Source organism: Hippoglossus stenolepis, chromosome 21, assembly GCF_022539355.2.
Source record: "Hippoglossus stenolepis isolate QCI-W04-F060 chromosome 21, HSTE1.2, whole genome shotgun sequence".
NCBI classification, from domain to species: domain Eukaryota; kingdom Metazoa; phylum Chordata; class Actinopteri; order Pleuronectiformes; family Pleuronectidae; genus Hippoglossus; species Hippoglossus stenolepis.
In genome coordinates this window covers 7,450,686-7,474,082 of record NC_061503.1, presented here as the reverse complement: position 1 = coordinate 7,474,082, position 23,397 = coordinate 7,450,686, and the positions used below count along the sequence as shown (strand labels likewise).

The following is a 23,397-nucleotide window of genomic DNA, read 5'->3' as shown; positions in this document are numbered from 1 at the left end:
GGAACTAATAAAAGAAGCAGTAGTTGCATGAATCAGAAACTGCTATATCTGAAAGAATAAGCCCTGATATCCTTTTGAGCTAGACAATCATCCCTCTAATGAATAACTGCTCTTCAGATTTTTTGATTAGGCAGACACAGTGAATCTCCTTCAAAGTTAGCTGATAAACACAATGCTGATTGGAAAATCAAGCACCAAACGTCTCAACGAGCTGTCGCTGATGGCCGCTGCTCTTAAAGCCAGAAGCCTGAGGTCTAGGTTGAATATTTTTCTTTTATCAGTCAGTGTTATTTTCCGTATCATTTCCTACATGGAGGTGGAGGGGGGGCCTCAAAGAAACCAAGAGTTTCAGACAGAGGCTGAAAAGGAGAGGAGAGGGGGCTGCAGCAATGGACAGTATGAGGAGACTGATGTGTTTTCTGCACATTAGAGTATGTAAACCTTTTCAAGTAATACCACAAATTAAAGTTATGAACATGGATGTGAGGATAATATGTCTCCCTTCATGTCTGAGGTGTCTGCTTACCCAGAAGCTGAAATAGTCGTCCCCCCATGCACTGCAGTACTGCTCCACCGTACTCGGGGTGGGTGTGTTGCCCAGGTCGTGGTTCCCACTGACAAACACCAGAGGGATGGAGGGATCCGTCCCCTTCAAGGCCACCTTCAGGTCTCTCTCCTGACCTTCTCTGAACGGCGTGTCTGGGGGGGGAGGAGAGATCAGCTTATGTCCTTGTGACAAAATGAGGTGGCGGTTACAGCGCACATTGAAAAACAAAGCAAAATGGACTCGTGAAAGCAGATGCACGATAACAATAACATCTAACTTGGACTACATAAAAATGAGACAGAGAGAGATAAATTCATATGGATGTTGATGAAGAGTGTCAGAGTATGTGTGTGAAGGGTAGTAGAGGTGAGAGTTGCCTTAGGGAAGGGGGGATTATTTGGATGATAATAATGATGACAGCACAGAGAATGATCAATGCTCCGCTCGGCTCGACTTTATATCACCATGGTTACTGACATGATGAGTAGTGTTCTGGCGGAACCCTCCCCTGGTCGGCTCGGCCCAACCCAACCTTTCTGTGCTGATCCGTGCGCGGGCCGCAGCTCTGCGGTGCACTTGTAAGATTCATTGGTCTCAGATACACGAGGCTGCTTGTTTTACAAGATCTTTACAATGTGTTCAGCGGTTTGCTGTGTTCAAACCAGCCATATGCTATTAAGCCTGCAGTTCACAAAGATAAGAAGGGAGGGAGTCAAATTAATTCAGTCCCAGCATGTGTTTAGGGCAGAGAATGGGCCAGACTCTAATATATATTTATGATTTAGAATGTATATCAAACAAACCTATCGGCCCCTGCTCTCAAGTTATTCCTTCTTCTCCTCTCCCTCCTATTTCTGTTCCTTTTTATTCATCTGAGTAATTATTTTACTGGCCTACTTTTGGAGCAAACGTTTCCTTGGATGTTTGAAAGGACTCATTACATTAGGAGCCTTTTTTTTCTGACAGAACAGCTTGTGCACGGCACAGTGCGAGAATGCAGAGTTTAAAACGTACCCAGAAAAAAGGTAAAGCATCGTTTTCACCTGTCTGTCACTCATAAAATAAGCTACCCTGGCAGACTTCAAACTGTCAATACAACGCAAACATGCACTCAGATGCTGAGGGAGCCCTTTTTGTTATGTAAAACAGTTTCTGTGTGACACTTTTAAGACTGCATTGGTATTCAGTGACTGTTTATGTGTAACTGCGTAAAGTGTATTAATTTCCTCACGAGTAACAAGTAGTATTTCAACAAGTATGCCCAGACGAGCTACAAAATGGTAATAGATCACCACTAGCGGTCAACAGTGACCTTTAAACATTTAAGACAGATTTTTGTGTTTTTTTAATGTGTCTCAATCATAGACTGTGAATAAAGATGGATCACGAGTATCCACTTCCTCCCAAATGAAGCCAAATTATCCCGGATATGAACGCAGCCATTCTTTGCTAATGATGTCATTTGGACCCAGAGTCTGCACAGTAGTGATGGTGGTGTGGAGCCGCGGCATCAAGGTACCTCCGATTTACGGACTCGAACAGTCGTGAGTCAGTCTAAGCTGTCAAATAGCGATGTTTCAACCCGTTTATATAGCATTGAATAACTAATTAAACCAAACTTTCTGCATGATGACAAACATCAGTGTGATAAGAACTATCGAAAATGACAGAAACCATCTTTGAGAAAAATTGATTGAACATGTTCTTTGATTTTGATCTGTGTCTCATCAACTAACATGGAGAAGGCAGGGTGTATCACCTTTCAGGAGCCAGCCACCAGGAGGCGATCAGGACAGTTTGCCTTCACTCTTGGGGGCACCGTCATGTCGTCATTCTTTATGTACAGTCTATGGTCTCAATATGAAACCATATTGTACATTTGTGTATTGTGTATTTTGTACACGCTCGTAAATAATGATGTAGGTGTATTCTGTCCCAAATTTGATTTAAAAAAATATTGTAATTAGAGCTGAAATTATTTGTTGATAATTTTTTTTTATTTACTATTTATCATTTATGATGGGCTATTTGAACGATTTTCTGACATTTTTAGACCAAATGTTAACCGAGCCATCAATTGGTCATGAAAATATTTGTTAATTTCAGCCCTAATTGTAATATATTTAGAAGAAAAAAAAAAAGTTTGACAATGAGACATAATTAAAAGACTTAATAATTACATAAGTTGTCAAAGCAACTATTTCCTGCAGGTGATGTGCGGTGAAGCTCTGATAAAAGCTCGACGTCTAAGTTGATCTCTTAGGAGCTGCGAGTTGTGTGAAGCAGAATCTTGGAAGTGATGACAGCTGAGGCCACAATGCTGTGGACTCATTATTCCACAATCACAATATTTGAACGCTGCCTCAGTTACATACAAACAAAGGCAGCCTCATTAATGAAGCTCGGATGGAGATCAGGAGAACAAAGGGTGTTTTTTTGGGGGAATAGCTGAGGCAATTGTAGCCGCTGGTAGTTATCAACACATAACACATGTATCCATTTATTCACATCTAGTCAATTTATTTGAATGAAGTTTGTCTCTGCCAGTATTCAACAAGCTCAGAGATAGAAGGAGAAGTGAGTGAGAAGCGCTTTCCCCCTATTTTTTTAGCACCTTCAACGTGACCTTAAGCAAGGCACCTGACCTTCTCATCTGGTCCAGCAGAGCTACTCAGTGGCTAAGAACAGAAAAAACTGTTTAATGCTCGACATCACCCAATTGGGAATTTGTGTAATTAAGTGTAGCATCTAGCCATAATTATCTTTAAATGAGTAAATGTGGATAAATAGCACTGGCAGGTTCACACAGTAGCAGGGTCACTGTGCTGCCTTCTGCTTCCTTACACGTCCAGCTGCTTGCCGATCATAGCCGATGGCCATGAATCATCCCACAGCACGACAAGCCTCAAACATATGCTCAACCATGGGGTACTCTATGGTCATCATTCTGAAAATAAGGTAACAGACAGTGTCAACCTTGTTTCTTATTTTTCTTGGAGGGGGTAAATAGAAGGTCTCCTTTTCAAAACTTTTTACACTCCTAATGAGAGGAATGGCACTCAGTAGGGCACATACCTCAGCCCAAGGCAACAACCGTTCCCTTAAATCAAAGTCTTGTAGCTGAGGCCACATCATGTTATATGAGCTGTTATCTTTCTAGCCCTATTTTTAAAATACAGTGGATGAAAAAGTCTACCCCTATGAAATCACATCTAAAGCCACTAGATCCAGATTCACTCACTCATAGATATCAGTCCCCTGAAAATGACAGATTTGTTTCATCAAGATCCATTAATTATTCCCTGGGAAATTGGTGAAAATGTCAAAAAAAATTATAAATAGAACGGATATCTGTTCAGTATTTTTTTTTCGTGATCCTGCCGACAAGCAAACCAACAAACGGGCATGGATGAAAACAGTGGTGGCAGCTGATCATGGTGTGTATGATTACAACAAGCCTGCTTGATATGCAATACGCCAACTCACATGTTCTACCATTACTGGCAATGACTCTAACATTTCAATTGTCATTGCCGCTCCCTTCATTTCTATCAGACATGTTCTTATGTATAAATACCTTTCCATTATGTTAAAAACTGTTTCTTTTAATCAATGCTATAAATATTGTAATTTTGTCTATGTTCTCAGTTACACGTGGCATCTATTGCACTTGTGTCCGTCCTGGGAGAGGACCCCTCACGTATTTTTTGGTAGTTTTCCTTACTCTTGATGAGGGTTAAGCAGAGAGGATGTCGCACATTGTTAAGCCCTACGAGAGAAATTATTAGTTGTGAATATGGGCTATACAAATAAAATCTGATTGATTGATTGATTGATTGATAACCTCCTTGGTGGAGGTAATAATTTTAGATAAAGATAAGAAATTACTTATATGATAAAACAAGAGGATAAAACACCAAAAATAGGAATTAAATGTTGCAGATGTGTTCAGCACATAAACAAGCAGTAATCAGGAAACATTCTTTGGAAAATGTACTTATTTACCTAACCTGCTATCCTCTTTTGAAATAGGCAATTTATGTAGAGAGAGGGGGATGCGAAAAACAACACACAAAAAACAAAAGCTGCTCTCCGCTCTCTCTGGAGCCGACTGAAAGGCCTTGTTCATTTAATGAGATTGCAACACCGTGATTCTCAAACCCTGACAGGGGACTTTGGCAGGTTTTCGTTGAGCTTGTCCAACACTGTAAGCACTTCTCTCAATTACCTCTAAAGACTGGCTGTCGACGCTGCACACAGGCCTCGGTGCGTGGGGTCTTGCTGTCGCATACATTTTCTACACTTAAACAACTGCGTTTTCAATGTGTGTGCACCAGTGTATTTGTGACTCAAGCAAGCAATGGCGCTGGCAGGTTGTGCTGATGTAGCACTGGCCTGCAGGTTATGACAAGGCGGTGGCTGAGATGCAGTCAGCAACTCTATCCAAACCTACAACCTAGTATTATTACAGTATAATGAGATCAATCGTGCATGAGACCAATTTCAGCAAAAACACGTTCTGTGACCGTAAACCACGAGACTCTCCGGCAGGCTTCGCTTTCTTTTTGGCTTGATTGCAACAGTGGGGCCGGTCCTGTAAATATGAATGTCTTTCAAGGTGACTTGGTTACTATTATGTGATCAGGGAGTGTGACTTGTTTCAATTACTTTCAGCACCTGAGTCAAGTGTTTGCCCACTTCTGCCTGCCTGCTAAGACACCATGCCTGTTGTAGGAATACACACAGCTCAAACAGAAAGTATTATGCATTATGCAGAGTTAATACTTGATGACAATGCTGACAACAATCAATATACAGTGCTGTGAAATAGTATTTGCCCCCTTCCTGGTTTCCTATTTTTTTGCATATTTGTCACACTTAAATGTTTCAGATCATCAAACAAATTTTAATATTAGACAAAGATAACCCGAGTAAATACAAAACGCAGTTTTTAAATGATGATTTCATTTATTAAGGGAAAAAAGCTATCCAAACCTACCTGGCCCTATGTGAAAAAGTAATTGCCCCCCCTTGATAAATCATGAATGAACTGTGATTAACCACATTTTTTGGAAAGCTGAGTTCCATTTCACTAGCCACACCCAGGCCTGATTACTGCCAGATCTGTTCAAGAAATCACTTAAATAGAACCTGTCTGACAAAGTGAAGTAGGCTAAAAGATCTGAAAAAGCAACACATCAAAAACAGATGAGAAACAAAGTACTTGACATGTATCAGTCTGGAAAGGGTAACAAAGCCATTTCTAAGGCTTTGGGACTTCAGCGAACCACGGTGAGAGCCATTATCCACAAATGGAGAAGACTTGGAACAGTGGTGAACCTTCCCAGGAGTGGCCGGCCTACCAAAATTACTCCAAGAGCGCATCGACGACTCATCCAGGAGGTCATAAAAGACCCCAGAACAACATCTAAAGAACTGCAGGCCTCACTTGCCTCAGTTAAGGTCAGTGTTCATGATTCAACAATAAGAAAGAGACTGGGCAAAAATGGCATCCATGGGAGAGTTCCAAGGCGAAAGCCACTGCTGACCAAAAAGAAAAACAAAGGCTCGTCTCACATTTGCCAAAAAACATCTTGATGATCCCCAAGACATTTGGGCAAATATTCTGTGGACTGACGAAACAAAAGTTGAACTTTTTGGAAGGTGTGCGTCCCGTTACACCTGGCGAAAAACTAACACAGCATTTCATAAAAACAACATGATAGCAACTGTCAAACATGGTGGTGGTAGTGTGATGGTCTGGGGCTGCTTTGCAGCTTCAGGACCTGGACGACTTGCCATAATTGATGGAACCATGAATTCTGCTCTCTAACAGAAAATCCTGAAGGAGAATGTCCGGCCATCAGTTCGTGACCTCAAGCTCAAGCGCACTTGGGTTATGCAGCAGGACAATGATCCGAAACACACCAGCAAGTCCACCTCTGAATGGCTCAAAAAACCCAAAATGAAGGTTTTGGAGTGGCCTAGTCAAAGTCCGGACTTAAATCCGATTGAGATGCTGTGGCATGACCTTAAACAAGCCGTTTATGCTAGAAAACATTCCAATGTGGCTGAATTAAAACAATTCTGCAAAGAAGAGTGGGCCAAAATTCCTCCACAGCGTTGTGAAAGAGTCATTGCCAGTTATCGCAAACACTTGATTGCAGTTGTTGCCGCAAAGGGTGGCACAACCAGTTATTAGGTTTAGGGGGCAATTACTTTTTCACATAGGGCCAAGTAGGTTTGGATAGCTTTTTTCCCTTAATAAATGAAATCATCATTTAAAAACTGCATTTTGTATTTACTCGGGTTATCTTTGTCTAATATTAAAATTAGTTTGATGATCTGAATCATTTAAGTGTGACAAATATGCAAAAAAATTAGGAAGGGGGCAAAAATTTTTCACAGTACTGTAGGTTCATTCAATGTTAGACCTACTGTTTGAAGATGTCAGCTCTAGGACTTGAACATCTTCTTGTATCTGATACATAAATGTATTTTATCATCAACTGATAACATCTTCCAAAAGACAAATGGACAAATGTCAACAATCCTGTGCAGTGCTTGTCTCTTGTGCCGTCATATCCTCACACCAAGCCAGACATTGACATTGTTTATTTGAAGACTCTGGCCTGGAAGGATCTGGAGGTCATGGCTTGGGAAAGGGACGTTTTGTCTACCTTTTCATGCGGCCACCACAAACCGGACAAAGAGCTGGCAAAAGTAGATGGATAGATCCAGCCTGACACTTACCAGGGTTGTCTTACAGGGTCTGAGAGGATCTTTTCACACTGACATTTGAGCTGTGTATCTCCTGGGTCTCTTAAAAAAGTTTGAAAATGGTAACAGAGAGACATTTCTACACTTATATACTACTGGTAGCTCCAACCCCCTTAGAAACCTATTAGCCACTGCATGAACCATTAGATAAACACACACAGAACATCCCACCCTCCTCCAAAAAAAATATCCAAAATGTGTCCCAAAAACTAATTCTCCCAAGGCGGTCAATCCTTCATAATCACATCTGCTTCAGAATCCCACAGAGGGACCCATTTTTTCCACTGCCTTCAATGGCAATTTAACAGGTTTCCACAATTACAGTGAGGGGACAGGAAAGTCCCAAGGTAACCTCTACGTCACCTGTCAGCTTTACCCACATGTGAGCGTGCACACACACACGGTAGTGCACACATACTTGAACACTTCTCCTGCTGTATCATGCGTAACATCCCTCATGAACCCCCAGAGACACTGCTTGAATCCTTTGTAGTGCTCATTAGGAGAGTGTTAAGTCCAGCATGTTTCTCTAATCTAATCAGCTCTCTAACTCGCACCCCCCCCACCCCCCTCGCTCCCTCTGCCGCCGCTCCCCTCCTTACTCTTTATCCCCTTCATTTGTCAGCTTTGAAAATAAGTGAGAGAAAGACACAAGAGAGTAAAAGTGAGGGAGGGAGAGGACGAATGTCGAGATTGAAGGAAGTCCTTGAGACGGGAAGGCGTCTCTTGAGGGTTTAGCGTGGATTGGAGAGGAGACAGTGAATTGGGATGAAGAACTTTTTGTCAGTTAAAGTCTGGACAACATGTCGTTGGAGCAAATTCTGGCCAGAATTTCTTACAGGAATCATGACCTGTTTAGTGGGGAATAGATCCGTGTGGAACCTCTGTGATGTGATGCAAATGAAGTCCTTTGGGGTTCCTCTCCATCTTATGTGCACGAGTGCTTCTGATCGCTGCTTCACCAACAATTCTTTGATAAGAACAGGGATTTTTCAAATGATAAGATCTTTAGTCAGCCTTCACTTTCCCTGACTTCAAATTAAGATCTAAAGTTGAACAAACCCCTGACTAATGAACACCAAGATCCCATTGTTTTTTCATGTTTACTCCAGAACAGTTACAAGAACTAAAAGAACTTCTGCTTCCTCAACACCAGATTTAATTCACACTGATGCTGCTTCAAATAAATTCATCAGAGGCATGAATAAGGGAGTGTGTTTGGGTAGAGTGTCAGACTCGCAAATGAAGCCTGTCAAAATAAGGTACGAGGCATAAGACTGCAGCTGTTTACTTAAGAGAACAGATAGATGTTAGAGGAGTGAGAGAGAGAGAAAGGAAAAGAAAATGTGAGAACGACGGAGAGGAGAGATAGAGAGTGAAATCCGTGGGAACAGAAATACAGTTGCCAATTTCCCGTCGCCGACAGGCAGCAGTGTTGACAATGCCGGTTGACAGCCAGCTTCCCCTGGCCGCCACCCATTCATTCTGTATTGTAAATAAACTGTCTAAGGGGAAATGTCAGCTGGGAGACGGAAGGAGCAGCCCCTAATATCTCTTCCCTGCTCCCAAACCATGCCGCAGCCCAGTTGCCAGGCAAGTGACGGACAAGGCAAGTAATGAAGATGGCAGACACAACCTGCTCTGCTAGGGCTGACAGTAACAAGGGCTGACGCCGCGACGCTTAAAGGTCCCCAAGGCCTTGCCGCTTAAACCCCATGGTTACACTATCTACTGTCCCACTGTGCATCTGAAATAGATCTTGCTGTGACCTATAAATGCGACTGATTAGAGAGAGACTGGGGGGGGGAGGGGGGTGGAGCCGTGCGGGGTGGGAAATGGATGGCAGCCATGTTTTGGTCTAAATGTTGCAATCATGGAGATGACAAGGGAGCTTGGACGCCTCCATCAAGACTCTTTGGATGATAGGGAGAGACAGCTCCAGGAGTGTTCACGACTGTGCCTGTGCAGCTAGAATTGGTGGTCACAAAAAAGGGAACAGGAAGGAAAGAGCTGCTCTGTGACTAAGCCAAGCCAAATCTGTGTTGCACATGAACAGTTTGCCTTGAGTACAAATTTTAGAAACAGGGGCCAAGGACATACAAATGACATGCTGCACCAAATCTAGACTCTCTTACATTATGTTCACATCATGTACAAACTCAGGGACACTTTCAACATGATCCAAACGGACACGCTGGCGGAGATGGAGAAAGTGGCAGCGTCGTCCGCTGACATTTTTCTCTCTCTCTCTCTCTCTGCCTGTTCCTTGAGGCCAGTCAGCCAGGCAGGCACCTCATGCAAGCTCTCTAATTGTCATGCAAAGGTAGTTTGCACTGGTTGGCGGCTCGCGGCTCTTTGTGCTGAACATTAATTCTGCAGTGGGTCCTGCCAGCCCATTCCGTTTACCCTATTATAGAATCAGGCACCTGGACATTGAGAGAAGCGCACACACCGCGTAGTAGTTACTCATTTCATTACAGTTCCTCCAATAACAGCATCCATTTGTCTCTAATGTCTGCCAACAGCTACAGTCAGTGTCTTAGACTGTTGTCTATAGCCTTAAAATGTATTCTACTTTATAGGTAGGATCGGCTGGTTTAAGTTTACATGTTAGCATTGCTCATCATATTTCTGGTCACAGAGCGAGGCAGGCAGAAGGCAGCACAGCCTGAGCCAAACACAGCATGTCAGCTCCAAATAAGGTAGGAAATGAGCAGTTAAATGGTTTTATTTTGTTTACTTGGCCAGCAGTTTCTGGAGGTGTCCAACTATTTTCAAACACAGTTCCATTCTGAAAATGTATTTGTCTGGCTGGACAGGGAAAGCATCTGACGAATTTGAGAAAAGCAGCTGCTGTTCTGGCGGAAAGACATCCAACAAGTCACAATCTTTGACTTTGACTTGTTGGATGTCTTTCCGCCAGAACAGCAGCTGCTTTTCTCAAACTTATTTACAGACTAAATGATTGAATACACAAGCACCATATTCTCCATCTGCACCCAGGATTGATCTGCTGAACCATTTCAACAAAGCTAAATCTTGCCGTCATGCAAACAGCTTGAAGGCAACCAGGTGCTTTTTATAGATAAATATTGGATGCTGTCACGGGGGGGGTCTGATGTTAACAAAGACAACTACAACTTTTCCTTTACCTCCTAGCTGAGGCTGAAGCTGGAACAGACGAGGTGCTGTTTTACAGATTTTTTAGAATATAAAGTCAGGCTGGTCTGATCAATTACTGAAATCAGAATAGCCAGAAGGCCTGTGCTTTTTCACAGATAAATATCACCAGCTGTCATAGGGGAGCACGTTGTTTACCGACTCTTGGCTTGGAAAAAGAGAAGAGTAATGTTCACATTTACCTCAATGAGAAATATTCTGCAGCTGAACCAACCCTAAGCTGATGTTATTCAGGGACTGCATTAAATAACATTAGGACTATCTCAGGCCGCAGGTAAGAATTCATTATATCAGACATGTTCCATTCTTTTTATGAATGTAGGGAACCTCACTAGGCTTCTGATAACAACATATCTCAACACATGTGGTAATGGACACAGTAGGAGGCAGGTTTGAAAATACCTTCTGCATATTGACTCTCTCCTGACAGCCAGAGCTATACAGAATATGGCACATCAAATTATTCCATATAATAAAACACCATGTCTATTACAGGTGTTTCTTTTTAGGTCAATTCCCAGTGACCATTTCAAGAGATGCATACATACATTGGCTTTTCAGGTCACAAACCTCCCTAACCTGCAGCACTGGGAACACAAATAATCAATTCTGCCTAAGGCTACAAAAATTTGACTCAGATTACACCGCACACATTGTGTCCCTGTTTGGAATTCTACATGACAGAAAGAGTGTGCAATTTGAATGGTTTCAGTCACAAACATTCATGTCACGTTTTACTGTTTCGACAAATGTATTTGACTCAATAGTTTCAGATCAGTTTCCCTGGCCTCACCAGTCATTTCATACTGGGCAGGTCACACGCTAAAACCTAGCAGAGTCAGGAGAGGCAGGTTCAACGCAGCTGATCAGTCTGACCTCTATGCATCATGAAATAATATAAGTTATATCATACCAAATATATCACAGATATGTAGTTATTTGAAGTAATAATCCAGTCATTTGATTTAAGTGAATAGCCAGCTAAAGGAATTTAAGCCAGCCAATACAACTTTAAAATCTGTAACAGAATAATTGCTTATGTAGTAAAAGGGACAAAGTACTATGTGTTATGTGTCCACTGGTGGTCTCTTAATCAAAACAACAACCAAAGACTTAGTTTGAGGACGTGAAGAAGCACACAGGTCAACAAAATATATAACAAAGGTCTAGAAGTTCTTTTTCGACATTTTAATGAAGAATTGTGACATGTTTCATCTTTAAATGTTGACTAACACTTCATTGTCAATTTTTAGTAGAGTAGAGTAGATCATCCACTAACAAGGAGGCTGCTGGTCTGATCCCTGGCTCCTATAGTCCACGTGTGACCTTGGGCGTGAGACTGAACCCTAACTTGTCCTTGACGCCTGTGCCCACGGAGTGAGAATGATGTGTGATAGGAAAAGCGCCGCACATAGACTCGCTGTGTGAATGGGTGAATGTGACTTGACATATAAAGCACGTTGAGTGGTCGTTAAGACTAGAAAAGTGCTGTATAAATGCAGTCCATTTAGCAATTTGACGTATGGAGCTGGGTGTCTCAATAGAACGCTGTAATGTAAGGTGTAATTGGAGACCAGCTGATGATGGGCTGATGAGGGGGCACAGATGACTTCCTGCCTGAATCTGCAGTAAAAGCCCCCACATCTATACTGTGGGTGACATACATCAGATCACTTGTCAGTCTTAACAGAACCATTGATTAGCAGCGAATGTGATGTCCCTCAAGAAAAACCTGTGTATAGTGATCAGCCTTGTGATCTCAGGAGGTCAAGTTTTCATCTACATGTGTTTGTTTGTTAGTTATTTAGCAGGATTACACAAAAACTACACAACCAAATTCCTTAAAATGTTGTTTAAAAAAAGGGGCATGACCCAATTTTGAATTTCATCGCCGATCTGGATCAGGGGCATTTCCAGGAATTCTTTTTTTACTTTCTTTTTCAAAATTTTTGTTGAATCCTCAGAGAATGATTCACTGATGTTGATGTAAAATGTCTGGCATTTTTAGGGAGCAAATATTTATGAATTTGTGCAGTATGGTGCATCAAGTGAATTTAAATGTGTTTTCATGAGGTGACTGTCGGGCCATGGCAGACGTATGCAGGCTCATTCTAGTTGTCCTATATCCAGATAAGTTAGTTGCTATATTTGATGACGAAAAACAACAAAAGGTTATGACTTGTATTGCTGACTGATAACTCCACTAAATGTTACATCTTTTGCTGAATACAAAATGCATGAAATGTATCTGAAGAATTTGGCGGTACCAGTAATGTGAGGGCCCCATTTTAGACACTTTGAGATAAGTGCAGCATTTGCATGAGTCTGCGTGAGGGAGCAGATGCCATGAGATAACCCTCATGGGGCCACTGCTGCATCATCTGGATTGACAAAAAGAGCCTGGACAGGGTTGAAGCTCACACAACTGGCATCTGAGAGCTCACATTGTGTCCTCCGACAATGGCCAGATAAATGGAAGCGACCATGGTTGATGCCAATATTTTTGCTTTTACTGCCTCGCGTATTTTTACCCGTGAGCATGTGTTGTTGTAGTTTCTTTGCAGCTCTCAGAATCCTGCATGTAGTTATGGTTTAGAGAAGTTTAAAGTACTTTAATGTTCAGCAAAAAAAAGCAACGTCCTTCAAGCAGTGTTTCATCACAAGAGCAGAACCTAAACTTGGTGCTTCCCTTTTCTGTTGTGAGCTGCACACTTAAAGAGTGCGCTCTTCACTCTGTGAAAAAATGAAACTATAAAGTCTAAATCCCTACCTGGCATGGCGTGGACCAAGTCCCCACACAGCACCATAAACCTCGGCCTAGGTCTGAGCTGGTTGACGGCCTCCACAGCCTGCTTGGTGAGCTCCACCTCCTCGGCCCATTCGTCCCCTCCGCCGTCGCAGTCACCGTCCTTCCAGGCCTTCATCAGCCCAAGCTGGGGGTCCGCGGCCTGAATGAAGCAAAATGGTCCCTTCCACTCTCGCTCTGCATCTGGAACAAAGGAAGGCAAACATCAAGGTAATGGCTGTGTCAACAGAGACAGACACTCTGGTTACTATCAAGTCCACAAAGCAATTAAAAGCAATTTTATAATTGACACAGGACCAAACTGTTGTGTAATAGGAACGGTGTCACTCATTGAGATAAACTGAGGTCAACCAATTCTATAGTTCATGTCACATAACTTTATGTTAGGCAGCAGCTGATGTCTTATGCAGAAGGTTTTAAAGTAGACTTGATGCATCAAGGAGACCAGAAGGTGGAACAATATAATGACGCTAACAGAGTAACATGAGCAACTGTCACCCCCAAGTCTGAAGATGTCTCCCACAGCATCCCAATATATATCTCCCTCTACTTGCTCACCCATTCTAACAGCACATCCATGAATGGCTAGAATTGCTGTCACTCATCCTATTGGATAGTTAAGCCTAAATATGCATTCCTAAATCACATTGTGTCCTTACGTCTTGCCACTGGTGAAATAGTCAAAAGAGTTCAAGTTGGTGAGAGTTGAAGTTGGTGCCTCTCTGTCTGGAGCATCTGAGTTAGATATGAAAGTCCCTCAGAGTAGACACTACAATGTACTGTTGGTTGGTCCTTTATCTATAAGCTGACCTTGGGTGCTGCTTAGAGAGAGAAGGGAGTATCTGTGGAACTAAACAGGCGCTATTCTCCTGTACAGATATAATACACACTATACATAATATATGGTGGCATAAACAGTAATGTGTGAGGATGGTTTCGTTCTTTTGCTTAAAAAAGAAAGACGCTAAAATAGCTGTTGATTAATTTAATCTCAATTTAATTAATTAATCAACAAACCAATGCAGCTCTAATTATCTTACCTATTAATGGAAAATGCATAGAGTAAGTAAATGTACTTTTTTTCGTACTTAACGTTCACCCGCACACTCAGTTAATGAAAACCTATTTATCTGTAAATGACATAATTTTCCCTATAGCAGCCGACCTCTTTCACAAATCTAACTGGTACTAACTTCACGTTCTGGCAGCATCTGAACATTTTCATTTCCATATGTTCAGGTCATAAGACGCTTACACAGTACACTGCACATATTAATAAGCAGAAAAATAAAAGCTGCAAAGGATTAGCTGTGATCGCAGCATTAGTCATTCAGCGGTGTAAGGCCTGCTGTGAGCGCTTCATGTGGAAACCACATCAAATTCATTCCTGGAATCAACACTTGATATTTTTTTTTAAAGCATTTGGATTCAGGGTGTGGGGTGTGGGTGTGGGGGTGGGGGGGGGGGGTTTACTCACTTCATGAGTAACCAATGCTCAATAATTAACAAACAGCCACATGCAGGACAACGAACAGCAAAGTGTTTTACATAATCCGAACATTACGCAACAGAGAGAGACCCTACAATCTAATCAGCCTCTAATCTTCATTAAAAAAGGGAAAACTGCGCCGCGCTTCGAGAATGGAAGCAGACACTCAACGCTGCTTGGCTGATGGTAATGACAAGGTGTGATGTGAAGGACACCGGAAGACGGCTTGGCAAAGTGACTTGGAAAATGGAGAGACGCTCGGAGCAGATGCTAAGAGCAGGTGTAAACAACAGCTTTCCGCTCCACTCAGGGTGTGGAGGCAAATACTGTAGTTATCAACTGCTGTCACAGAGGAGAGACTGCATGTGCATTGTGCACGAATCCCTTCACTCAGCGGGGGCTGCTAGCTGTTCAGCACCCTCGGTGTTTAACATGCTCTCCGTGTATCCCCCTCCCAAATGAGTTCACGATAATTCTGTCCTCCGGAGAAACTTGAGCAAAGATAGGAAAAGAAAGAGCAACAAAGACTGCCTTGCTCCTGGGAACTAGATGAGGATGATCATCGTCCCCTCTGTGTAATTGATATTTTATGAAAACACATTCTGCTTTTATGATTATCATCCTCTTTTCAACCAAATTACTCGAGAATGCCTTCAGTCCAAACTACCCTGGCCTGGATCTTAACTACACATCGAGGACGGCTGATGAATTCTGAACACAAAGCAGTTGCCATGACCACTGTACTAGTAAAAGGAAGTTTCCTAACTTCCTCACAACGGTCTGTGAGTCTATCAACATTTTCAGCAGAATCTTCTCCAAACTTTGTCTCAGCTCACGAGTGATCGCATATGGACGTCAGTGGATAAGACATGGCTCAGTGAGCAGATACAACCTGCTCTTCTTTGCAAAGGAATGTACAAATCAAACCGGTTATGCAAGTGTACTGATGCATACAAGCACAACATGTAAATTTAGACCCAATAGATTGGTTTCTGTCATTGTAGGTAGTTCCTACAACACGGAGTGTTACTAAGTTTGGTTTTATTGGTTTTATGAATCTAGATATTTCTTTGAAACTTCTCATAATTACTTAAGAGATCTCTGACATGACAATGCAGTTCTCTCTCTCTCACACGAGAAGTTGTCTTTCAGTCTTTGTGTATCTGCATCTGATGGGTGTGAGCGACTTTTGAGCATGTGCACGTACACATAGCTCCATCCCCTGATCGCTACTGCAGGGAAGCAGTGGAGACGCATGGTCCATCTTTATATCCGGTCTATGGTCCACCCCCCCCCACCACTCGGGTTGTTCCTCCATGAAAGCGATTGGCCATCGTCATTTGAAGTTCTCCAAACAAAAGACACACGATCTATAAAGATTTCCTGAAGCTGAAGAACACAAAAAAAAGGATCCAGCGCACTTTTCGTTGCACTCAATAAACTTTTTTAATACAGTCTCCCTCTCTCTGGAGTCAGATGAGTGAACCATTTCCACAACAAATGAAAATGAAATAATAATAATAATAAAATTTTAAAAAACCCCACAAGGACCTGAAGGAGTGAACAAAGCTCCCATGACAGGAGATAAGAGGCAGCAGCCTTGTGTTGTCTGTTCGAACTTCAAACATAATCGCACAACTTCAAACATAATCGCAGAGTCGTTTCTCAGGGGGCAGATGGTGCGCTCCGAAGAAAACAAATCATAATTTGAGATGAAAGCACATAGGGGGCAGACTGGTTCATTTTTAAGGCATTTAATAAAAAATACTGAACATTGCAATCTCTTCCCTCTGGGCTCCTGTGTAATAGCGGGTTTATTACACACGGTTCTGAGGAATATATATACACAACTGATGAGGCCTGTGAGTTAATCCTTGAATAAGTTTGACTGCAGGACTGGAGCACACAGCTTAGTGAAGCCTCCTCCAAAGCTAATGAACTCACATCACAGCCACAGAGACAACAACAGCTCGTGGGACGACAACAACAATATCAGAGGTTTCAGCTGTGTACCTTAAAAACGTGACTGTTTAGTGCGAGTTATTGGCCAAATAACTATTCAACAATCGTTTACCTAAAACTATCGCCTGTGCTCATTCTCCGCCACATTTCTGAAACAACAACAACAACAACAACAACAAGAGGGAATTAACTTCTTTAGTTCATTGTTGAAACACAACACCGAGGGTCAGTTTACAAACACAAGGTAGCAAAGCAGCCCTTTCCAGCCAAAGTGTGATTGAAGAAGCTGTTTTCAAAACAAAGCTGCACGAACACAGCAGCGGTCAGTCGTCCGCCTGGACCCTGACCCGCAGCAAACAACTTGTATAACAGGGATCGTTAGCCTGAGCGTTAGCCTGTAAGTTGGCTAAGCTACGCGAGCTAAAGCGGCTGGGGCTACCTTCAGTCAGTCCGCTGAAGGTGCGCTGTTTCGCCCTGAGAAAGGTGTCCACGCTGTCGGCCATAACACCCGCCGGTTCCCGAGCAGCCCGAGCGAACTGTGCTGCCGCCGCCTGTGCTCCTGTCAGCGGCCTCTTCCGGACAGGTTAGCCGCTGCCGTGTGCTGCTGCCGCTCCAGCTGCTCTGTTAGCTGAACGCCGGCGACTCTCGGTGATCGACTACCCAGCCTGTGTGTGTGTGTGTGTGTGTGTGTGTGTGTGTGTGTGTGTGTGTGTGTGTGTGTGTGACTGCAACGGCTCCCACTGAGGTTGCAACACACACAAACACAAACACAAACAAACACACACACTTATTTTCATCAACAGCAATATGACAAAAGTCCAACACACATCAATATGATTCTTATGTGTTGTGCAAACAAAGTGAGAGGGTGAAACACATTATTGATCCTCCATCCATAAAGAGGATTAAACTGAAAATAAATAATAATCAGACATATATTGTGATGATTATGGGTATCAACTGTATATTAATCAATATTATTATATAATATCAATATGTTAATCACATGGTTATTTTGGGCCATATCAGTGTACTTTTAATTCAATATATTTAATGCTCCCAGTAGACCACATGGACCAAATTCTACGACTACACTAGTAACCCACTCAGTTTGAATACTACTATTATCATAATAATAATTATTATTATTATTCTTTTTCCATTGCCATAAAAAAGAATAAAATCTAAATAACATGTCATATAATTATTATAATATTCCCTATAATATAGTAATGTATGATATATTATTAATAATAATGATTAACATACACCTCTTCAGTGGTGAGGTGGACATCTTATCTTATCTTATAAGGAGACAATGAAGCAGGGGCGGATCCAGGGGTGGGCCATGGAAAAGTCTGAAAATCTGATTGGCCCCGGTAGTGCCTCTGTCCTGTCTTTTTTCCTTTGAAAAACTTACTTACAATTTTAACAATAAATATGACAATTTGTTAAGATTTTTTACATTTTATAAGCTTTTTGGAATGTACACAATGAGGAACAATTTTCAAAATGTATTCAAAATGTCCGCTGTGATCCAGACGGAGGATATCAGAGGACATCTTATGGACACTTTGATGACACCACAGGAGCAGTATGGAGGCATTTTATGTTTGAAGAAGTGGTCGCCATTTAATTCAATTGTATTGGATTTGGCTGCAACACTGTTTACCCCTGAAACTCCACAAGTGTTTTGTGGACTCGAACACTTCACTCACCCCTCCATCGGCATAGTGGTGGGTAGATTATGAGTGCATTTTTATTTTTGGTTGAACTATACCTTTAAATGTGAACCAAACTGAATCAGAACATGGATGTTGGACATGTAATTGGCCCCTCTGTGTAAATCGTGGCCCTTTCATGCTTTAAAAAGAAACCTGGATACACGACTGCTCTGAAGTGGAGACTGAATGTGCTTTAGGATATGAAAACAAGTCAAGAGCGGATCATTCTATTATTTTTCTCACAGACTTGAACACAGCTGCGTTGTTACTCTTCCTTCTTGCCCTTCTCACTGAGCAAACACAGCCTCCACGAGCAGAAACCTTAATAAGCTGAACTGAATCATGTTGCACACTTTCTAAAAACTCCTGGAAACACTATGATCATGGACAGTGTGATCCCACCTGCTCAGCAGCAAGGCCTGTGGCCCGGGGCGGCAGCCTTTCAGCACCATGGACAGAGGTGATCCACCCAGTCATTTTAAATATGTGAATGAGGATGGATTGTTCATTTTACTTACATCGAGATTGTCAAACAAAAGGAAGTTCTTCGTGAGTCACAACATTAATCAACATACTTTTGTCAGATCTTTATGATTTTGAGGTAGAAAATTTAACTTGTACATAAACTGCACTCGGAGAATTTGAGATAGCCATAAAAACCTGTCTCCACTATGTGTTTCACTTACACATCCAAATAGCCTTTGTTAATTTTAAGGGAGAGACATTTCCCAATTGGATATAGTTCATTTGACAATTTTTTCTTTTGGTTAGGATACATTTGAACTTGGTACTGGATGTGGTTAAAGAACGTTTGGAGAAAGTCCTGGGGCCACATTTTTTGGTGAACGACTCGTTTTTTGCATTCCCGCTTTGAGAGGCTGCACCATTGTAACACATTAAGCTACTTGTGGTTTTGAAAAACTGCAACCTACGACTGAAAATGCGTAAATTGGACCGCCTTTCCTCGACAGTGAAACAGAATATAGTAATGTGCGTATTCTGGGGGTTTTCTCGTAATATTTCATAATATAGTCTCTCTCTCTCTCTCTCTCTCTCTCTCTCTCTCTCTCTCTCTCTCTCTCTCTCTCTCTCTCTCTCTCTCTCTCTCTCTCTCTCTCTCTCTCTCCCCTCCCTTCTCCATCCTCCATCCTGTATTCCTCCTCCTCCTCCTCCTCCTCCTCACCTCTCCTTTAGCGCACCAGGCTCTCCCACCCTCGGCTCTCTTTGGTCGCTCACTGCGCTCTCATCCTCGGTGCGGCTTGCGTCTCAGTGCCTGCTCCTCCCGTGCGTAAGAGCGCACCGATGGACGTGTAAAGTGGTGCACTCCTGATGAAAACGCCTGCAAACAATGCCTCTCTGGAAAGACGCGTAGGTTGCGCAGCGGAGAGCGCGCGCTGGAGAGCTGTTACTTGGAGATTTATTTAGTCTGAGTGATTTTTATTTCTTTCTTCATTTATTTTTTTTGTTTGTTTTTTTACGGGGATGGTGATATGTTAGTAAATATCGTCTACGACGCGCATGACGGCGCTATTTGGATGTATGTTTCTGGACTTTTCAGCGTATCATGACCGTGCGCCTTTTTCCATCTCCCCAAGTCTTTTCGTCTCTGCGTGAAGTTGAACGGAGGAGAAGGCGCGATGAGGGGGAAAGTCTTTCTCCTCGGCTTCTTGTTGCTCAAACTTATGGCTCTGGTGTGCAAGGCCGACGGGGAGCCGGGGCTGCTCGGGGGCTTCGTCATGATCGCCACCTCCAACGGCACCCGCGAGGAGGAGAGCGTGTCCGAGGAGACGCCGCACACCGAGGACAGGTGCCGGGGCTACTACGACGTGATGGGACAGTGGGACCCGCCGTTCATCTGCAAGACGGGCAACTATCTGTACTGCTGCGGCACCTGTGGCTTCCGCTTCTGCTGCTCCTACAAGCACTCGCGCCTGGACCAGAGCACCTGTAAGAACTACGACACGCCGGTGTGGATGAAGACCGGCCAGACCCCTTACAAAAAAATGAACAAGCTGCACGACAGCACCAAAGACAAGACGAACTTAATCGTCTACATCATATGTGGAGTAGTGGCCATTATGGCTCTGGTGGGGATTTTCACCAAACTGGGGCTGGAAAAGGCGCACCGGCCCCAGAGAGAAAACATGTCCAGGTGAGCCTCTCTCTCTCTCTCTCTCTCTCTCTCTCTCTCTCTCTCTCTCTCTCTCTCTCTCTCCCCCTCTTCTTCTCTCAGTGCGCTTGTTTACAAAGACACTTGCAGTAGTAGCCTACGCACGCAGAGATCTGGTGCGCGCATTGTCTCCTTCTTTTCTCCACCTCTCTCTATATGTGTATGAGAATAAACATAACGCATAATTATAAAGCTCCAGCTCGCTTTTTTAAATGCATTGAGGGTGTTATATCTCACAGCATGCATGCAGGCTGTTGTTTCTGGGCAACCAGAGCAACTAATGACATCTTCTATGTCGAGAAAAAGGAGCAGGAGTGGATGCTGCATGCCTTCCTCCACTCCACACTGTACCTGGTCGTTGTGATATAACATTACGTGAGCTACTCTCAACGAGAGGGGGGCGGTTTCTTTCACCAAGGCAGCGTTGCACTCCATTGTTTTTTTCTTCATCACTGAAAAAGCTTGTATACAGTGTAATGACATAGTGAAGCGTACGTATGGACAAAGGCTGCAGGAAAAAATAAAACCAGGGCAAATTTTTTTCAGCCCCATTCACCAGGGAATCACGTTTTTTTCCACTCAGCTGCCCCTCACAATTTCACCAAAAAGATTGCACCTGCATGTGCAGCAGTGCAGCCCAACTGAATAATTCAATTAGCCGTGTTATGCACACCTCCTAATGTCTGCCCCCCTAACCCATCCTTTATTCTCCATCCTTCATCCGCTCCCCTCCCCTCCCCTCTCCCCTCTCCTCTCGCAGGGCCGTTGCCAGTGTGCTGCAGGGCGGGTGTCCAGGTGAGCAGTATCGAGGAGAGGAGGCCCTCGGGATGCATTCGCAGCACTACGTCTCCAGGACCACAAACCTCCGTGAGCTTTTTCTTTTCCTTTCATTTCTCGTTTTGTGTTCCGAGGTGTTTTGGACAGCTCATCACTGGCTGTTGTGGACCATGTGTATAACTTGGAGCATATGGAAGTGTGGGTGGGGTGTGTGTCAGCGGGAAAGCTGCTTTTATAGAAGCAACTTGGGTACGTCCAGTGATGTAAGGATGTGAGAGATCTTGAAGTCATCGCAGCTGGACTCGCGGAGACTCATAGGTGGCTCATGTAACATCCTCAGAGCTGGGAGAACACATTCATCCCTGCAGGGCTTTCTCCTATATTTTGTTACCAATAACAGCCTTGGGTTTTTGTCTTATCTTGCATCAGCTTCATATCCATCCATTTCATAATGCGAGAGAAAGAGAATATCCGCCTTTCTCTTCTGCTGCTTTTCAAATCCAGCCGTTATTCACTGTTTTATTTTGGATCATGCCCACATGATATAATGTGAGAGAGAATGAGGGAAGTGGGAGTGTGTGTGTGTGTGTGTGAGTTGGTGAGGAAGTGATGGTGGTAGTACGTGTGTGTAGGGGGATGGGGGGGCTGGGAGTTTAAAGGGTGGTGGTGTTGGTGGTGGTGGGGTACAGAGTGTATGAATGCCATCTATTTCTGTTGCGTCCCGTGGGCTGCTACAGTACCAAGCTTCTTTGTGTTTTTTTAACACCGAAGATCAAACAGATGAACAAACACACACATACAAACACACAAATCTGTACAGGCCAGCGCGCACAGTGCAAGCACACACATGATACAGACATGGAAACAGTTGGTGCACAGCCTTCAGATTCCATCAGAGTTGCATCGTTAGTCTGTTTTCTTGTGCAAAAGCAAAAAACGCTGATCTATGATTAATTTCACCTCAAACGATGTGTGTGAGAAGCAGAGAGACACTTATTACAGTGTTACTGTTTTTCTCCTCACAGTTCCATCTGACGAGATCGAAAATCTCCCCACACACACACCCACACACACGCACGCACAAACACACAAAGAGTGCATCTTGCTTTCTTGAGTGTATTTAATCACTTTAGTGCACAGCATAAAAGATCACCACGTTATTTAATCTGGGTTGAGTTTTAAAATTCTATTTCTGTCAAAAAGTGAAATGGTTTAGCAGTTCGATGAGCAGGAATTCTGACTGAAATCATGATCTGGCCTTCACAGTTTTTTTTTACTATAAAAATTACCTTTTTATGCCACTCTTGCCTTTTATCTACCTTCTAATTCCACAAACTTCTTTCTGTCTGTATCTGTAACGAATTTCCCGCAAACTGTTCATCTTATCGGCTTCATACTTGGAATGTGTATTGCAAATTGCACGAGGAAGTGCAGTGTCGAATTTGGTGTAATTTGGACACTCAATAGCTTCAATACTAAAACATAAACAGTCGGCCGGCGCTCAAGCAGTCAGTTGGGGCGGGGCAGCGTGATAACAGTCACTGAGTCCGTGGGCCGAGTAGAACAAGTCTTCTTCTACGTCCTCTAACTGCAGCGGTGGTTGGCAACTGGGTCAAACCATTTTGATAATCTGATTATTTATATTTCACCAAATCGGACTGACAGAAGTGGTTCACAAAAGGTTCTCAGCTGACCGCTGCCATGGCAACAACATTTATAGCATCACCTCCTCTTTAGCGAATTGTCTTCAAAGTAAAAGCACATTGTTCACTTAATTGCAGTAATGCTCTGTACTAAGCACAAGTCCAAGCTTTTATTTTGAAAACATTGTAAACGTGGGTCTGAAGATTGTATCTATCACAGACCTCTGAAATAGCCAACATTTAATGTATGAAAAAAATAAGCGCAGTTCAGTAAATCATTCAACCTTTAGTTTCATGAATAACTTTGACTTTAAAATCT

At 42.9% G+C, this 23,397-nt stretch overlaps 2 protein-coding genes across 2 annotated transcripts in view; one reads left to right on the top strand and one right to left on the bottom strand.

Moving 5' to 3' along the window:
• Nucleotides 1-17,430, bottom strand: part of cpped1 (calcineurin-like phosphoesterase domain containing 1) — a 39,919-nt gene extending 22,489 nt beyond the window's left edge. Inside the window, exons 1-3 of the mRNA XM_035145286.2 lie at nt 17,204-17,430; nt 13,278-13,496; nt 527-699 (exon numbers count right to left, since the gene is read on the bottom strand). Of these exons, the coding sequence (XP_035001177.1) occupies nt 527-699; nt 13,278-13,496; nt 17,204-17,267 (456 nt within the window). The 5' untranslated portion in view covers nt 17,268-17,430. The remainder of the gene's footprint in view (nt 1-526; nt 700-13,277; nt 13,497-17,203) is intronic.
• Nucleotides 17,431-19,809: 2,379 nt separating this feature from the next.
• The window catches only part of shisa9a (shisa family member 9a), a 49,769-nt gene continuing 46,181 nt past the window's right edge, over nt 19,810-23,397 (top strand). Inside the window, exons 1-2 of the mRNA XM_035145259.2 lie at nt 19,810-20,640; nt 21,419-21,525. Of these exons, the coding sequence (XP_035001150.2) occupies nt 20,126-20,640; nt 21,419-21,525 (622 nt within the window). The 5' untranslated portion in view covers nt 19,810-20,125. The remainder of the gene's footprint in view (nt 20,641-21,418; nt 21,526-23,397) is intronic.